The sequence below is a fragment of the Camelus dromedarius genome, chromosome 11 (genome assembly GCF_036321535.1).
Source record: "Camelus dromedarius isolate mCamDro1 chromosome 11, mCamDro1.pat, whole genome shotgun sequence".
Lineage (NCBI taxonomy): Eukaryota > Metazoa > Chordata > Mammalia > Artiodactyla > Camelidae > Camelus > Camelus dromedarius.
Window position 1 is genome coordinate 9,486,290 of NC_087446.1, and position 18,588 is coordinate 9,504,877.

The 18,588-nt window shown below is 55.5% G+C and overlaps 1 protein-coding gene across 2 annotated transcripts; it reads left to right on the forward strand.

Annotated features, from left to right (window-relative positions):
* The first annotated feature begins 255 nt into the window (after positions 1 to 255).
* IL2RB (interleukin 2 receptor subunit beta) lies at positions 256 to 18,175 on the forward strand. Of its 2 annotated transcripts, none has more exons than XM_010994782.3 (10): positions 256 to 407; positions 3,599 to 3,719; positions 4,062 to 4,278; positions 5,075 to 5,153; positions 7,355 to 7,460; positions 8,855 to 9,003; positions 10,153 to 10,318; positions 10,876 to 10,996; positions 12,446 to 12,530; positions 15,250 to 18,175. In XM_010994782.3, exons 2-10 carry the CDS (start codon positions 3,632 to 3,634, stop codon positions 16,003 to 16,005), a joined length of 1,767 nt encoding a protein of 588 aa, XP_010993084.3. In that variant the 5' UTR covers positions 256 to 407; positions 3,599 to 3,631; the 3' UTR covers positions 16,006 to 18,175. The 2 variants fall into 2 exon arrangements, with proteins under 2 accessions (XP_010993084.3, XP_031319080.2); XM_031463220.2 differs by having other exon boundaries at positions 10,156 to 10,318.
* Positions 18,176 to 18,588: the final 413 nt, after the last annotated feature.

Consider the following 18,588-nt stretch of genomic DNA (forward strand, 5'->3'; position numbering starts at 1 on the left):
CTTGCCATGATGGGCTCCTGTGTGCAGCAAAGCATCTATTTGGGAGTGATGGCATGTGTGTGAGTGTGTACACGTGCGCCCGCTGCCGCCACACCCACGGTGCTCCCCCCTGACCCGCCTGAACCCCCCCAGCGGAGGAGGGAGATCTTTATCTGGGCCCTGGTGCTACGGGAGTTTCAGGCTTTCTAACCAGCCAGATCTCCCCCGCCTCCCCAGCCCAGGCCTTGCCCCTCCATCCTCTACACAGGAAGTAGGCTGGCCCTGGGGTTTTAGTCTTTACCGTCTGGCCCCATCAGCCGTCTACTACCTGGGCCGAGGGAGCCAGAGCTGGGCCCTGGGGAGATGGCTGAGGTCCCAGCAGCAGAGAGAAGCAGGAAGAGTGCCCCGCAGCCCCATGTCTCAGCCAGGTAACGTCCCACCTTGCCCTCCCGCTGCCCCTGCCGGCTCCCCTGGTTCCCCCAGGGCTCCGTCCTGGCCCTTGCTACCAGCCACAGGGCTGGAAGTGAAGGTCACGGGGATGATTTTCAGCTCTGACTCAGATGCTCCAGCAGTTTCTGCCTGAACTCCCATCTCCTGGCCTCACTCTCAAGTTTATATTAGAATCCCCCCCCCCCCCCCAGGGGTGAGGAAGGCTCTGCTCTCATGACTGCTTGAGAAAAAGCTGGTCCCTGGTCTTAAGCCTCCCTTCTTTCCCAGCTCTCCCCATGGGAGGCTGGGGGCTGCTCTGGGATGAGGGGCTTCCCCAGGCCCTTTGCTGGGCCTCCCAGCCCAGGAGGGGAGAAGGAGGTGGGAGGACTGGGAGGCGGAAGGCCAGCTGAGCCTTAAATGGGCTGAGTGCCCAGAGAGGGCGCTGGGATGTGGGTGGGAAAGATGCGGGCAACCTCCTGATGTCTGCAGAGTGTACACCCTGTGGAAAGTACACTTAGGGGGCTGTGGGGTGAGGGAGGAGAGAGGGGCTCCTCTGAGACCTGGCTATGAAGTGGGTGGGCTGGGAGGTTTCTGGGAGCCCTTGGCTGGAGGTCACACCCCTGGGTTCAAGTCCAGCTTTGTCCTGTACTTGGCTGTGTGACTGGGCAGGTCAGTAGCATCTCCAGGTGCTGCTGGAGGGGATGGGACTCCATCTCTGGGGCTGCCCCCAGGTCAGGCTCTCCCTCCATTCCTGGGGATGGGGGCCTCCAGCCTTAACTGGGTTTGGAAGACCTAAGAGGTGGAGCCATCCCCAAAGGTCTCCTTCCCTTCCCAACAACCAACATCCCATGCCCAGCTAGGGAGATGCCCCCAGACTTGAACAGCAAGAGGGAGCCCATTGTGTGTGTGTTGGCGGGGGGATGGTCGAAGAGGATGAGGGGAGATGGGATCAAGGTCAAGTCATGTGGGATGTGTCTCAGGCTACAACTGAGCCCCTGCTTCACATCCTCCCAATCCCCTGTACCCCACGTCGCACGACGTCAGCCTCGGCAGGGCCTCAGGCTACAACTGACTGGGTTCAGATCTTAGCTCTACTCAAGATGCTTACGTGTGCTTCAGTTTTCTCATCTGAGAAAAGAAGTCATAATAGTACCTACTCATAGGGTGGCTGTGAACATTAAATGAGGTAATATCTGCAAAATGCTAATGACAGTGCCGGGCAGAATGAGAGATTAGTCATCATCACCACCATCGTCTTCACCACCATCACCATCATCACCATCACCACCATCATCACCATCACCATCCTCTTCTTCTAACTTGACATCAGATGACCTGGGGAGTTCAGCCCCTTGGGCAGCTCTGAGTGTCAGTCTTGGCATCTATCAAATGGGGATGATAACACACACTCCTAGGGCTGCTGTGGGGATGTAATGAGTCAATGAGTGTGCACGGGTCTGCAGTCGTGAAGGGCAGGGCACACACTCATGGGTGTGTATGAGAACGCAGTATCGAGGGTGCTGGGGACTCAAAGGTCCAACTTGCCCTCTCTGGGGCTGGGCCTCTTCCTTGTTCTGTGACCTTGAGCAGGTTCCTTAACCGACCTGAGACTCAGTTTCCTCCTCTGCAGGAGGGTGCAGCCTCAGAGACTGCCAGCAGCCCTCCTGCCCTGCCCCCCGCATCCTCTGTGCTCTTGGTCCTCTTGGTGTAGGGTGCTGCTCCCTTCTGGCTCTGGGTGGCGGGGAACTCTTTCTAAACAATGCAGCTTCTCCTGCCCAACTTGCTGGCTGGGACTATACTTTGGCTCTGACTTTCCTGTGATCTTGCACACCCATGCCCCCAGCCTTATTCCTCTCACCCCGAGGCTCTGGGCCAGGTCCTGTCCTGGGCATGGTGTGGCCCAGCTGGCTGGGGTCTGGATCAACAGTAGGCCTGCCCCAGGGCCGTGATGGAGGAGGTAAGAGGCACAGGGGGTTTTCTGGGAGCCCCTTTCCTGGGCTCTGCACCATTTGGGGTCTCAGTCCTGTGCTCTGTGCTATAGAGGGTTGGAGGGTCCAAAGAAAGATGCAGCCAGCCCTGCCCTGGGTGTGTACCCTCCTATGGGGATGGTGGCCTGGGCAAGGAGGAGCCCCCACCCAGGAACCTCTCTGGGCTCCTTTCCACACCCAGGTCAGGTACCCACCAGTTGGCCTGTGCTCCTCCTGGGCCCTGACTCCTCAGGGCAAAGAGGCTGTGGGCCTTACCTCTGGGACCAGTGCCTGGGACAGGGTCTGGGCAGGGTAGAGTGATGTAAGGAAACAGCCTTGGAGTGGAGCCCGGGGATGGAATCCCATCTCTGCCTCTTCTGCCATGTGACTTTGGGCAGGTTAACGGCAGGAGCCTTGGTCTCCTCATCTGTGTAAGGGGACGGTACAAGTGCCCACCCCCAGCTGCTGGGCAGATTAGATGAGCTCATAGACGTGATGTGTTTGGCCCAGCATGAGTGCTCAGTACCCCCCACGAGTATTGTTACGAGGTAATCAACACATGTTTATTGATGGTGTGGACCATCTCAGTGGGTGGGAAGATGCAGCCAGAGAAGTTACAGGAGGCGAAGCCCCGGCCTGGGCTGCAGGCAGTCTACCCTGGTTCAGATTCCATATCTGCCTTTTATCAGCTGTGTGACCTTGGGTAATATGCTTCACCTCTCTGTGTCTCAGTTTCCTCATTTGAAAATAGGGGTAATAAGAGCATCTCCAGTAGATGTTCTTAGTGCTGTAGTTAAAGAGTTTAAAATAGAGCCTGGTATAGAGGAACCTCTTAACAAATGGTTTTGGTGTGGTGAGCGGGGCTTCCAGGTAGAGAGGAGGTGAGTTTTAATTCCAGCTCAGTGCTGGCCTCCCTATATGGACATAAGCAAATTTTTCCTCTTTCTGGGCTTCAGTTTTCCCCACTTCTGAACAAGGGGTTGGCCTGCTCAGAGAGCTTTCAGCAATGACAACATGGGTCCCCGAACCTCTGAAGGAAGGGAATGAGCTTATGCATGGAGTAAAAGGACCAGCAGGTGCAAAGGCCCTGAGGCTGGGCTATGTCAGTGTGGTGGGGAACAGATGCTTGTACCCTGAGAGGGCAGGGTTTAGCCTGTCTCTTGGGTGGGTGACGATATGGCTGGGTGTTCACTTGTGCTCTCTCCCTTTCTTCCTCCATCCAGGGCTTCCTTCCCCAGCTCCCACCCGTGGATGTGATGGCAGCTCCTGCTGGGTCCTGGTGTCTGTTCCTCCTTGTCCTCCTCTTGCCCCTGGTCATCCCTCGGGCATCTACAGCAGTGAATGGTGAGAACACTGGCATCTGGACAGCTGTGCTTTCCCTCAGGGAGGAAACCAAGACCCTTCTAGAACTTCTGAGACCCCTGCCTCTTGGCAGAAGCTCCCTTGGCTGGGGCAGAAGGCAGGGGAGGAGGGAGATGGGGGCAATGGGACCAGAGATCAGGTAACCACCTTCTTCCTCGTCCCTCCATCCTGCCCCCGCTGCACCCATAAGCCTCTCCAAGCCTCAGGAAGACACTGTCTTCCTGTCCTTGCCCTGCCTCGACCTTCCTGGGGGTCCTTGCAGGCTCCGGGGCTCAGTTTTGTCCTCTCTGAAATGGGTCCACTAACCCCTTTTCTGCCTGCCAGGATTGCCCGCCTCCTCATCTGGTAGGAGCAGGAGTGGCGGGCAAGCCCCAGAGGGCCATGGGCACCCTGCAGCCAGCCACGCACCCCTCGTCTTGCCAGCAGACACTTCCAAGCTCACCTGCTTCTACAATTCGAGAGCCAATATCTCCTGCGTCTGGAGCCAAGACAGGGGCCTGCAGGCCACATCCTGCTACATCCACGCCCAGCCGTATAAATGGTGCATGTGGGATCTTGTAATCACTGACTTTTAGACTCTTGAAATCCTAGCTCTCAGACTCCAAGAACTCTGCGCTTTGAGAATCTTGGGCAATAGGACCCACAGACTCTTGGTATCAGGAGTCTGGAACAAATTGTGGATCAGATATTTAGACTCCTGGAGCCTGGGTGGCAGTGGGGCATGGGGTCCAGGCTGCAGTGGAGGGACTGCACAAGAGCTGGATTACTTTGGGTTGCACGCCTGCTATGCCAACGCTGGACTTGATTTTAGAAGCGGAGGTGGAGGTGGGGGAGATGGGGCTCCCCAAGCTATTTGAGTAACCTGGGATTTTGAGAGACCCCTAAAGCACCTGTGGGGACAGAGGACCAGGGAGTGGTTGGAACCTTCAGGCTGGGAGGGAATCAGTGAAGGGTCGCCGTGATGGTAACACTTGGTGGCAGCCAGCAAAGGAGGCTTTGGGCTTTGACACTGGTTCCCAAGTGGGTGGTGATTCCATGGGGCTCTGAAGGCCCAGTCAAGGGTTGCCTTCACCCTACACCTTATGGGAAGACTTTGGAGGGATTTAGGTGGGGAGGGCCAAGTGTCCTGAAGTCCTCGTTTGTAGAAAATCACTTTAGATGCTGTAGGGACTGGCTGGGATGGGGAGGGCAGGAAAAGGTGCCCATGACGGGAGGTGGTGCAGGTCGGGGGGTAACCTGGCACAGACTAGTCACACTGCCCAGGGACAATCCCAAGGGCCAGCTCTGGGGAGGGGGTCCCTGTTTTTCCTCTAAGGGGAGTTCTTTTGTCTTTAAAGGCGGTGGAACAAATCCTGTGAGTTGCTCCCAGTGAGGCCGGGATCCTGGGCATGTAACCTGATACTTGGACCCCCAGATGTGAGTATCACTGAGGGAGAGGCCCCGGTGGCCAGGCCAGCAGGAGCAAAGGGGTGCCCTCCCGGGGAGAAGCCCCCAGTGGCTGCAGGCTGCCGCAGAGTGGGCGTCCCGGGGCTGGAGAGGCAGAGGGAGGAGGGCAGCTTCCAAGGGAAAAAGTAGGTCTGACCCAGGGGACTGAGAGTTCCAAGGGACATGGGACATCGGCCACTCTGCCTCTGCTCCTGCTGTGTCCCCCGTACTTTGTGGATCCTGGGACATTCCTGTGCTCCTTCTCAAGTCGGGAGAATGCCTCCTAATAATAATAACCACCACACCTGACTCCTCCCGAGGTGGGCAAGTGCAGGGTGGTGTGGGTTTGAGTGTGGACTGCAGAGCCGGGCGGTCTGGGTTCCAGCCCTGGCTCCCTCGTACACCCACTGGGTGACAATGGGCAGCTTCTGAGTCTCAGTTTTCCCTTCTGTAAAAGGGAATAACAATGGTGCCTTCCTTGTGGGTTGTTCTGAGGGTCAAGTACTTAGAATGCCACCCAGAGCAGAGCACATACACTTGACACGATCCCCGGTGGTGGGAACCAGCGCTGCTCCCTTCTTACCAATGAGGAAACCGAGGCTCAGAGAGGCATGGCCCCTGCCCGAGTCACGTAGACAGAGAGTGGCAGAGCTAGGATTTATTATCCAGCAAACCCTTCTTGGCAGTGATGGGCACCAGGGACGCCCAGCCCACCTTGTCCAACCATCATCAGGTTACATGCATTCTCAAGGGGCAGGAGAATGTGGAGATGGGCTGACATATTGTAGCTAATAAAGGCAGAGCCCTTCAAAACAGATTGCTGTGCCCATCCCCCTGAACTCTGCAGATAGTCTGGCTTCAGCTCCCTGCCTCACTTAGCTGTGTGGCCTTAGGCAAGTCCCTCAGCCTCTCTGTGCTTTGTCTCTTCAGCTGTAGGATGAGAAGGGTAATAGTGTCTGTCTCATACAGTGTTGAGAGAATTAAAGGAGATAACACATGTGAAGGGCTTAGCAGAGTGCCTGGCGCAGTCAGCGCTCAGCAGAATGTATTATTGGCATCTTTAAAACAACAACAACAACAGTAGTAGTAATAATAATATGATAATACTATTATTATCTGGGAAAATGCTATTATTATCTGGCCCCTCACTGTAGTTAGAGGAAGGCCAGGGCAGGGTCCTTGGCTTGGAGAGGGAGCAATTGTTCTCAGCTCCAGGAACGCTGATGATCAGGTTCAAGGTTTGTTCATAGAGGGGCCCGCAGTAGGTCAGAGGGATGGTGCCTGGGGTCCTGGACCTGAAAACAGCACCCCAGACCCCAGAACGCAGATGCTGACAGGGCCTGCACCAGACTTTCCTCCTGCGGGCCGCAGGGCTGCCCTCTGCACTGAGAGAAGGCCACTGCGAGCTGTTCACTCGGCAGCCCACAGCCTGGGTTGCAGTCTGTCTGTGGGACTGTGGATGCAGAGGCCTGAGTTTGAATCCAGACTCCCCTGCTGTCCAGATGTGTGACTCTGGGCAAGTCCCTTGACCCACCCAAGCCTCAGGTTTCTCACCTGCAGTGTGGGGCTGGACAGCTGTGAGAGTCAGCCAGAGAAGTGGCTAAGGCCCTGGAGCAGTGCCTGCCCACAGGAGATGCTCTGCCCATTTCTTTCCAGAAAAGTCAGGGTTTGGGACTGGAGAGAGATGGGGGAGGGGAAGCTTTCACACTCAAAGCTATTACACAAGTCCAAGTCCGGACCAGCACCCTCGTGGGGCCTCATCCTGCTTGCACACCTCTTGTGATGGAAAACTCCCTCTCTCCCAAGGCAGCTCACTTCACTTGAGATCAGGGGTTAACAAACTACTATGGTCCATGGGCCAAATCCAGCCTTCTGCTAATTTTTATAAATAAAGTTTTATTGGCACACAGCCATGCCCATTTGCTTACATGTTTTTTATGGCTGTTTTCACACGACAATGACGATGACAAAGTTGAATAGTTGTGACAGAGACCATACGGCCTGAAAAGACAAAAAAATTTGCTATCTGACCCTTTACAGAAAGTCTGCAGAGCCCCGCCTTAGTGGTGGGGCACGGGGAGGGGCTCCATCTTCATTGCAGTTGGGTCCTGTCTCCTCGTCCTCATCGCAACAGTCTCCCCCTCCCTACTCCAGCTGCTGGCAGCTCCATCCCTGCCCTCCTTCCCTTGCAGTCTCAGAAAGTGACCGTAGTTGAGATCACCAGCTTGAAAGTGATATGCCGTGAAGGGGAGAAGTGGAGGACGGTGATGACCCAGGACTTCAAGCCCTTTGACAACCGTGAGTGAGGCATCCAGGGTGGGGCTGGGGTGGGCTCCTCCCTCCCTGTCTCCTGCTCTGGGATCACCCTGCCAGTCAGCTTCCACGCCCACATCTGACCAGCTCACTGTCTTTGGGATGAAGTCCCAGCTCCTTACCCTGGGTGTTCAAGGCCCCTCAGGACCCTGCCTGGCTTCCCTCTCCAGCCCGCCTCCTCTCGTGGCCTCTATTCCTGCCACACCAAAGGCCAGCTCTCTGAACTCAACTTGCTTATCCATGCCTCTCAGCCTTTGCACGTGCTGGTCCCACTGCTTAGAAAGCTCTTCTCACCTGCCACTCACCCTTTGAGGTTCAGTGAAGTCACCTCCTCCAGGAGGCTTTCCCAGACTCCCCTAGCCCTAGCCCAGGGTGTTTATGTCCTGGGTCTTTGCTGCCTGATTATGAGTCTGTCTCCCTCATTGGGCTGTGCGGTTCCCTGAGGGAAGAGCCTCTGCTGTCCCATCCCTATGTCTCTGTTCCGAGTACTCAGAACCAGGCCTCATCAGGGCAGTACTCTCTGAAGGTCTGCTGAATGACTGAGGGCCTTGCCCCACCCTCAGCTTTTCCCACCCCGATCTTGGGGGCCATCTCTAGGAAAGAGAGCGGGCAGAGGATGAGATCCAGGTAGGGTTCTAAATGCAGCCCTGCCTTAATTGAGTGTGATCTGACTGACAGATCATTTAACATACCTGAGCCTCCGTTTTCCTCATCTGTAAAGTGGGGATAACCAGTTACCCATGGTTGTTGTAAGGAGTCTATAAGCCAAGACACAGAATCCTCTTAGCACATGCTCAGCAAATGTGTGCTTCTTATTAGCTGTGTAGCTCTACAGAGTCTCAGAATTATAAGAACTTAGGACAACTTAACTTCAGAATCATACAATCGTATGATCATATAAGACGGATGAAATAAAATAAAATTAAATAAACGAGACTATCCAAGTAAAATTCTCACATTGGTTCCGAGTGCTGAGAAAGGCTGCCTTGATTCATCCGTTCAGCAGATATTTAATCAAGTGCCTCTTAAGTGCCACCTAATGTTCCAGGCACCAAGACTACACGGGAGAATCGAGTCCAAGCCCTCAGTGAGCTCACAGTCTGGTTGAGGAGACAGAAAATGAACAAAGGTCCAGAAGTAGAGATTTAATATGTCCGGTGGTGATAAGTTCTAGGAAGAAAAAGAGAATAGGTGAGGGGGACAGAGAGTGGTGGGTGGTCGGGGAAGGCTTCTCTGAATAAGTGATGCTTGAGCAGGGACCTGCCCATTTCTGGGGGACGGGCACAAGGGAGAGGGGAACACAGGTGCAAAGGTGAGGGTGCGAGCATGCCCGGGCTTTCTCAGCATCTGGATCCCTTTTTCTTATTTCTTGTCTCCAGTTCGCCTGATGCCCCCCAACTCCCTTCAAGTTGTCCATATAGGGACCCACAGTTGCAACATAACCTGGAACATCTCCCAGATCTCCCACTACATTGAAAGCTATGTAGAGTTTGAGGCCCAGAAGAGGTTCCCGGGTCAAGGCTGGGAGGTGAGTATTGGTCCCATCCCGACCTGCCCTGATTCCTCCTTCCTGTCCTGGTGACTCTGTCCGTCCTTCATCTCAGCAAAGTCATAGCAGCCCCCAAGCAACCCCTGCCGCTCCTCTGTACTGCCTGCCCCCATCCTCGGCCTCCCTCCATGTGTCCCCTGACACCTCAGGGGTCCAGCTGGTGGCAGATTTCAGGCAAGAGTTACAGAGCCAAGAGGCAGTGACTGCCCTCCCTAGAGATTTGGGAGGCCCTGGGCAGCCACCTTTCCTTCTTCAAATCCATCATAGTCCAAGTCCATGGGGGCTGGGCACTTACTCACTCGTCCCTTTATTCCCTCACTCACTCACTCAACAAACATTCACTGAGGACCTACTATGTGCTGGATGCTGGGCCTGACAACTGCCTGCTCTCAGGAAACTCACATGGGGGATGCCGGCAGACAGCCGGCACCCAGAAACAGGAGACTATGGGATGTTGATATGTGCTGTCAAGAAAATTCAATGTGAAAAGGCAGCTGAGAGGGACTGGGCCAGGCTACTTCAGACTTGGGTGACCGGGGAAGGCTTTTCTGAGATCTGGGGGTCAAGAAGAGCAGACCCTGTGAGGATCTGGGGTGGGTCTTCCAAACAGAGGAAACAGCCATTGCAAAGGCAAGATACAGCCTATGTGTTTAGGGCACCAGAAAAAAGCAAGAAGGCTGACACCGAGGTGGGAGAGATCTATGGGAAATTCCTCTTTCTGGTCCAGCGGAGAACAGAGTGTAGCTGAGTGCAGTGGAAGCAGGGAGACTGTATGGGGTCCAGAGATGGTGGGAGCTCAGACCTGGACAGGAAAGGAGAGGAAAGAAAAGGGAAAGGTCCAGAATTGGTTCTGCAGGTGGAAGCAGATGATTGGCAGATGGCTTTGGATGCAGTCGGGCGGGGGTGGTGAGTGGGAAGGAGAGGCTTAGACTCACCCTGGAATTTGGGCCCCAGCAACTGAGGAGCCGGGGAGCCTTTCTATAGGATGGGGGTGGGGCAGTAGAGAGCGCCTGGCTGGAGGAGAGAAAGGAAGGTGCTGCTTTGCTGAGCCCCTCAACCAGCCTGGCCATAGGAGGCAAGGTGGGTAGTGGGGACCTCTTGCGTCTGACAGCCCTGTCTCTGCCCCAGAAGGCCGAGCTGCTGACCCTCAGGCAGAACCAGCAATGGATCTTCCTGGAGACACTCACTCCAGACACTCCGTATGAGCTTCAGGTGCGGGTCAGGTCCACCCGAGGCAACTACAATTCTTGGAGCCCCTGGAGCCAAGCCCTGGCCTTCAGGACGAGGCCGGCAGGTACTGGTGGGGAGCGGGGGTGGGGACGGAGCGCTGGCAGGAGACAGTGGCTGGGGGGCAGCTGGTGGGGGAGGCTTGGGATGTGGGTAAGATGCCCATCTGCCATCATTATCTCCCTCAATGTGACTCTGCAGGGTGGGCCACAGGGACATATTTTACAGATGGAAATGGGCTCAGTGAGGGGGTGGCACTTGCCATTGGCCTTGTGAGTTCATGGGGAGGCCAGAGAGGCTCTTTTCACTCTCTCCACCCTGAGACCTCAAACTCTTGCTTTTCTGCCAGCGTTAGGGGTGGGCTGCTTTCGCCTCAGTTTCCTCATCTGTAAAGTGGGTTCCCTGCTACCGAGGCAGGGCTGCTGTGATGAAGGCTTGTGATGCCCTATGTCGGTTGGGGACATAGCAGGTTTGCCGGACAATCAGGGACCCTGTGAAAGCCTGGGGTCAGAGGTCGGCCTGTCCCTCAGCACCTGGTCGTGGGTGGGGGGTTGCTGGAGGGACCCAGAGTGAATAGGGGCACGTCTCTAAACCCTGTCCCTCTTCTCCTCCCACCTCTGGCAGCACCTGGGAAGAAGACACCGCCCCTTCCTTGGCTGAGCCACGTCATCTTAGGCCTGGGCAGTGCCTTTGGTTTTGTCTTCCTGGTTTACTTTCTGGCCAACTGCCAGTATATCGGGCCATGGTAAGAGTGCTGCCCCCACACCCCCAGCCTTCACGCTCCTGTCTGACATGCATCCCCCTCGCCAGGTCAGGTTCTGGACTGAGCCCCCTGCTCTGACACCCCAGTGCTCCCTCTGCCCTCCCATGAGTCCTCTCTGCCTAACACCTGGCCTTTCCCCCAAAGATGGAAACCCATGGAACCAGCCTGAGGGGAGCAGGGTGAGGGAGACCCCCAAGGGGGCCCTGCCCAGAGCATCAGGACCTGAGTATGTGTGTGTGCACACGTGTGTGTGTGTGTGCGCGTGTGCGCGCGCAAACCAAGTGCCTGTGTGTGTGTGTGAGGGGGTGGTCTTCATGGGTCTGGGCATTCATTTGTTTATTCTTTCCTTTGCTGAGGGCCAGATACGGAGCTGAGCGCTGAGAACACAAGGGCCACCGCAGGCATGTGGTCCCATCTTGATGGACACAGTCCCGTGGGGGAAGGCAGATACTTATTAATCATTCACATTTATAAAGACACATGTGATTAGGATGGTGAAGGAAGGAAGGGACCAGATGTATTGGAAGCAGACAGCAGGGAGAGGAGCCTCAGCTAAGGGGTGGCTGAGAGAAGCTTCCCCAAGAAGTGATGATTCCAGTGAAACCTGGAGGAGGAGCGAACCAGGCCGGGAAGGGATGGGGAGCGCATCCCCGGCAGAGAAAATAGCTTGTGCAAAGACCTACGTGGGAACAAGGGAGGAGCATTCCAGGAACTGAAAGTGCAGGGAGGCGGCTGTGGCCAGAGACCTGAAAAGAGTGCAGGACCTGAGCCTAGACATCTGGGCAGTAGCCAGGTTTTCTAGGGGCCTTGAGGCTGTGGCATACATCTTGAGGCAGGTGCATTGAGATACTGGGGCACTCAGCTTGGCAAGCAGAGCATGGGCTGTAATTCAGCCTCCATTTACCACCACCTCCCCTCACCCCTCCCCAAAACAAAACAAAACAAAGCCCCCCAAAAGTGCGCTTGGGCAGTGCACATCTTGAACCACTGTCCATGGCAATCCTGACCAGGAGGCCCACAATCTGGCATCTCTCCTACCTCCCTCCTCCTCGTTCACTCTGCTCCAGCCATCTTTGTTCCCTACCGCTCTGGCTTGTGTGGTCCCCAACTCCCACATCCTTCTGTTGTGTAGCATCCTACTCTCTGTCTCCACAGAATGAATGGTAATGTTGCACACTTGGTTCATTGTCTGGCTCCCCATGAGAATGGTCAGCTCCTTAAGATCAGGGACCTTCTCTGTCACTCATTCTTGCATCCCCAGCACTCAGCACAGTACCCTCCCTTATGGGGCACGCAATCAATATCGACAAAATAAATGAATGAGTGTGGAGCAGCTCCATGCCCCACCCTCAGAGCTGCCGGCCGATGGCAGGACACTGAGGCCCCTTTCTGTTCTCACCCTCCTTCTCTCCCTTCCTCTCCCCTGCCCAGGCTGAAGAAGGTTCTGAAGTGTCACATCCCAGACCCTTCGGAGTTCTTTTCCCAGCTGAGCTCAGAGCATGGAGGAGACTTCCAGGTAGGAGTCTGGAGGGGGAGGACAGGGCAGGCAGCTGACACGGGCTGGCCAGAGGGTGGGCAGTGGTGCGTTCTAGATGGGGAGGTGGTACAGGAATAGCAGGTTTTACACTTTGTGGGAGAAGAAATGTGAAATGGGCTGCCTCCTGGGTGGGCACGGGCCCTCTTCCCCAGCTCTGGCACCATCTTCTCAGGCTGAATGGCAGCTCCCCTCTTAACCCGACTGCCTGGGTTTTAATCCTGGCTGCACCACTTCCCAGCTGTGTGGCCTTGGGCTAGTTATAGAACCTCTCTGTGTCTCAGTTTCCTCCCTTGTAAAATGGAGGGTGGGGGGAAATAGTGTTACTATGCGTACGGTCCTGAGACACTGCTTGGCACACAGTAAGTGTTCACGAAGCTCTGGCTAGCGTTATTGTCAGCAGTCTGCGGATGGAGCAGGATTTGCCAGGTCTAAGTTCTCCTCACCCGTCTCCCTGTGCAGACCAGCTAGCTCTGTGGGGCTAGGGCTTTCCCTGCCCTTGCAAAAACTTCCTGGTCAGGGTCTGCAACTTATCACGGGTGCTAGCAAGTTTTTAGTCGCTTCTAGTTCCAAAACACAGATTCATTTGAGAAGCACACGACGGTATGTCAAAAAGCTGTGAACGCCATCTAAAGTTCAGTCATCTCCCCTCCCTCAGCCCACACAGGCTTCAGGAAGGAAGCTTCAGGGGGGAAGGGGGATGTGGTGGGCTGCTGCTGCCACCCCACCCCAACGCTAGGCTCCCTAGATTGGGTTTGGTGGAGGGAGGTCAGGAGGAACACTGGGGAGCTGGAAAGCCATGCTGGGCCAGAGCAGTCAGGGGCTGGCTTGGGAGTTCTCTATTGGGGCAGATCAGGGCCCCTTCTGGAATTTTTTGGAAAACTCCCAAGATTGGGGACATCTTCCCTACAGTACTCTTCATGTGGGGGACTATATCTCCTTAAAATTCCTCCTTTAGCCCTAAAAGCAGTGAGCTCCCCATCAACAGAGGAACTCATGTCAGCCTTGGCTGACTACGTGTCAGAAACATGGCGGAAGGGATTCCTACATTGGAATTGGTTGGAGGCTGGGACTCGATGCAGCCTCAGACCTCCTCCAGTTTTGAAGTCTTTCTGAATCTGTGGGCTTCAGACATTTTGGGGTGGGACTTGGGTCCTTGGTAGAGAGCTGTGAACCACTCCATCTTCCCATGAGACCATCCCCAGTCTAGATGCCTGGCCGGGGCCTGCTGTGTGGACGGGGTAGCCAGAGGAGGCCCTGGGGATACATGATGTGACTAGGGGTGGGAGCTGGCACCAAGAGGGACCCCACACTCTGCTCTGCATCTTGCTGAGAGGCCGTTCCTCTCTCTCTATGCCAGAGCCCCCCGGGGCACCAGTGCTGGCCACAGGCCCGCTGCTCAGCACTGCTGCCTGGCCGGGCTCTCCACTGCCCGTTCCAGTGCTGGATCCCCAACCGACCTGGCTCTTTCCCTCTCTTCCTAGCCTGCTGTCCTCCCTTCCCATCCTTAGTTTGCCCTCGCTGTCCCTCTCTTGGCCTTTTCTCCTGTAACATGATCTCCTGGTTTGGGGAAGGGGGTAGACTGCGTTGTGTGGCTCAGCCTTGGGAACTCACCTGGGGGAGGGAGGACCAGGAAGTTTCTCTTCTGGTCCATTAATTCCTCTGCAATATATTGCCTGGGCCCAAGACCCTGTGCTGCTCACAAGAGTGCAGGGGGAGCCCATCAGGCCTGGTCCCTGTGCTCTGGAGCCCACAGTCCAGATGCTGAGTGCTCCCAGGACTGAGGGATGTTGGGATTCTCAAGCACACCCACCTGAGGCCCCATCACACTGCCTTGAGGGTAGTCTGCATCTTACCTGTGTCGGGTGCTTCCACCTTCATTTTCTTATTTAACATTTCTCTGCTGGCCCACAGTGAGGAAGTCAGGAAAAGAGGCAGCTAACTGTTGTGGAATTGAGGCTCAGAGAGGTACAGTGGCTGGTCCAGGGTCACACAGCTAGTACCAGGGCCAAGGCTGGAACCTGGGTCTCCGCACTCCATACCAGGGCCCTCTGGACTCTGGAGCAACTCAGAAGTGCTCTGATGGGAGCTTTCTTCTCTGTAGATGGAGACTGTGGGAAGTGGGGGGCTGCAGGGCAATGGGAGGGAGAGATCAATTAGGGGGACCATTAGCTCCCCACCAGAGGTGGTTCTATGGGTAGTGGGGAGCCTGTTGGTTGTGTGATCAGGGCCAGGGCACAGGTCCTCTCTGGGCAACTCTAATGCATCTGTGATGTGTTCTCGGGGCCCCTTCTGCTCTGGCAGTGGCTGGTTGATTCACACACTTGCGCTAGTCCCCACCAGACACTGAGGATCCTTTGCATTGCTGTGTCCCCGGGACCTTGAGTAGCACTAGGCTCACGGTAACCGCTCAATAAACAGTCACACATGGAACCAACATATATCCTGAGCACCTACAGAGAACCAGGAGGGCCTGTGCTGGGGCTGCGAAGCAAGCACACCCGCTGCGCTGACGCAGAGGGCTCCCCATACCAGTGGGCAGAGGGTGCATGTGTGTGTTTGGGAGGTGGGAGGTACAATCAGAGAGGGCTTCCCAGAGGGGGCAGTCCTGAGCAGACTGCTGAAGGAGGAGGAGTTAGGAGCTTTGTTGAGTCTGGAGGAGGTGGCTCACTCACTCTCCCGCTGCTCTCTCCCCTGGCAGAAGTGGCTCTCTTCGCCCTTCCCCTCCTCCTCCTTCAGCCCCAGCGGCCTGGCGCCTGAGATCTCCCCACTGGAGGTGCTGGACAGGGACACCAAGGCCATGCAGCTGCTCCTGCTGCAGCAGGACAAGGGCTCGCCATCCTCGCCAGAGACCAGTGGCCACTCGGTGACCAGCTGCTTCACCAACCAGGGCTACTTCTTCTTCCACCTTCCAGACGCTCTGGAGATCGAAGCCTGCCAGGTGTACTTCACCTATGACCCCTGCACGGAGGAGGCCGATGAGGGGGGGCCCCGGGCACCTGAGGGGTCTCTCCTCCCACCCCTGCTGCCTCTGCCCGGGGAGGACGATGCCTACTGTACCTTACCCCCTGGGGACGACCTGCTGCTCTTCTCCCCCACTCTCCTCGGTGGCCCAGGCCGCCCGAACACTGCCCTGGGGGGCTCTGGGGCTGGTGAAGAGAGGCTGCCATCCTCCCCGCAGAAGGGAGTCCCTGGAGACTGGGGCCCCCAACCGCTGAGGCCTCCCACCCCAGGAGCCCCTGACCTGGTGGATCTGCAGTCAGCCCTGGAGCAAGCGCTGGGAGAGGCAGGAGAGGAGGAGCCCCCTCCCGGCCCGAGGGAGAGGGTCGGCTTCCCCTGGGCCAGCCCTCCTGGGCAAGGCCAAGTCAGACCCCCCACCTCCTGCCTGACCCTGAACACTGATGCCTACCTGTCCCTCCAAGAGCTCCAGGATCAGGACCCAGCTCGCTCGGTGTAGACAGATGGCCAGGGGTGGGAAGCAGGTGGCCGTCCATTGTGGCACCAGGCCCAGCTGAGGACTTTCTTTCGAGGCTTATCCACTGCTGAGACCCTCGGTGTCCAGCTATCCCCTGGACATCTCTGCCCGAGGGCCCTCGCCCAGCCCTGCACACTCGGCTGTTCACTTTCAAATCTCAGTTGCTGCTCCCTGGTTCTACTGCCCAAGCGAGGAACTGTGGGGGGCGGGGCGCTTTGACTCTCCCACTCCCTTGTCAATCATGGAGTCTAACGGGTTTTGCCTCTGAAGCATCCTTCCTCTCCAGCCCGCAGCTACTTTTCAGGGTGAGTTCTCGTGGTTCCAGAGGTCTTCCCCCCCCAGCCTCCTCTGGGCTTCCTGCCCCAGTCATCCCCACTCCCACCCACACTCCACAGGACAACCTCAGTCCTCTTTCCAAAACACAAAATAGGGCTATGCTGCTCCTGGTTTAAAACCCGCTACAGTTTCCCCACTGTCCTCATCACCACTTCTTGGTCTGCCCCTTGCCCCTCCTGCGTCATGTTGGGACGTTCCCTTCTGGAACCCTCCCAATGGTCCTACTGAGCCACTAGGAGCTCCCTCATTCCCCCACACCTTGGCACATGCTCCTCCCTCATCCAGGTGACAAACTCCCCTTATCCTTCGTGTCAGTTCTGCTTCCCTTGGAGGGAAACACTGCCTTCATTAATATGCCCAAACTTTGAGATTCAGTGCTGGAGGGACAGACTCTCAGGGTTACAGGTTGGCTGGACAAAGTGGCCCTGTCACTTCCCCTTTGGGGTCTCTCATGACTTCGGAATGCTTGGCTATAGCATCCTTAAGACTGTGGCCCAAGTATGGATACAAATGTCCCAGCAAAGTGGACACTGGCCAGATCTTTGCACAATGACTTCAAAAATTCATAAGATCTGCTGTAAACCCCTCCTAGTGGTGGGTCCTGATGCTGTCACAGGGAGCCCACCCTTGGGCCCCTCCTGCTCCACCCTCCACTGGAAGGGTCTCTTCTGCAGCTCTGGGGCTGGCACACCACCTCCAGATGGCAGCTCCATTCACTGTACTTGACACAGTGCACCTGGCATCCCATCATATTCCATGAGTGAATTAATGAATTACCTGGCATCACCTTGCCTGGGCTCCCTGCATCCAGCTGCCTTCATGCAGGGGGCATCATCCACCTCACAGGAGCACCTCTGGCACCTTGACTTCTGTGAAGTCAAGACTGGAGGGGCGAGATCCACTAGGTTCCAGCATGCCAGCTCCAGCAAGAGGCTCATCCCCTCACATGGCAGTCCTCGCCTGTCGCCCCACAGCTAGCCTCTTCCTTCTCAGTGCTCCCCACCACCCCATCCTCTTCTCTTCCTTCTGTTTCTGGGACTGATCACACCTATGATGCCTGTCACAACCTTCCTCCTTGACTAGACATCTCTGGAATGCAGGGACCCCACCGGGTCCCAGCTAACTCTAAGGTGGGAAAGCTTAGTGCCTGTATTTATAGGCCCTGCTCGCAGCTGATTGGGCACCTGACATAAGCCCACCCATAGGTTCATCAGCAGCCTATGAGATGGCTTAGAACAGAAGCTCTGTCCAACCAGGGAGGCTGGACCTGAGCTGGCCAATCAGGTTTCTCTCAGTCTTGGGTATTTGAAGGAAAGGAGAAAGGGCGGGCCCTGGGAGTAGGTGCACGTGGAGGTGACCAGCAAAGGCTAGAGAGGAGTTGAGCCACTTTAGTAGGGGTGCCGGGCTCCCAGTAAAGAGAGTCCTGCTCTCCAGGGGGCTACTGCCTTTCACTCAGGATTCCTGTTGCTTTTATGTCCAAAATGAACACCACTTTCCTGAGGTTGTCTGAGTCATGGAGCCTTACCACAGAATAGCTTAATTTTCTGGTCTTCCTACTTCCTGCCATATGATGCTATATGTTCTGGGACACAAATCTTCTCAGTCCTGAGATCATCAGACCCAAGCTCACTCACACATGTTTTTAATGATCTGTGTGCATACCATTTTTGTTATTTACTCAATCTTTTTCTTTAAGTCAATTTACTTTTTTGTTTACATACTTTTATTTAAAAAAAACTTTGTATTCTTTCCGTATTCACTATAAATAGAAGATAACCATAAAAAGCAATACAATAAAACAAAATGTTTCAACTCATTGCCTACTGGAAATCTGCTGTCTCTTAGTTTAAAGGGGAGATTAGCAAGTGTTGGGAAGCTGTTTAAGATATGTCAGTACCACAAATGCTGGAGAGGCTGTGGAGAAAGGGGAACCCTCCTACATTGCTGGTGGGAATGCAGTTTGGTGCAGCCACTGTGGAAAACTGTATGGAGATTCCTCAAAAGGCTAGGAATAGACTTAACATATGACCCAGGAATCCCGCTCCTGGGCATATATCCAGAAGAAACCCTACTTCAGGATGACACCTGCACTATTTACAATACCCAAGACATGGAGACAGCCTAAATGTCCATCAACAGATGACTGGATAAAGAAGATGTAGTATATTTATACAATGGAATACTACTCAGCCATAAAAACCGACAACATAACGCCATTTGCAGCAACAT

What these genes read in the sequence shown, in the direction of transcription:
- IL2RB (XM_010994782.3), top strand. Translation starts at nt 3,632, where the DNA reads ATGGCAGCTCCTGCTGGGTCCTGGTGTCTGTTCCTCCTTGTCCTCCTC. An exon ending in GGCATCTACAGCAGTGAATG is followed by an intron (nt 3,720 to 4,061) that starts GTGAGAACACTG and finishes TCTGCCTGCCAG; the next exon opens with GATTGCCCGCCTCCTCATCT. An exon ending in TGCCAGTATATCGGGCCATG is followed by an intron (nt 10,997 to 12,445) that starts GTAAGAGTGCTG and finishes TCCCCTGCCCAG; the next exon opens with GCTGAAGAAGGTTCTGAAGT.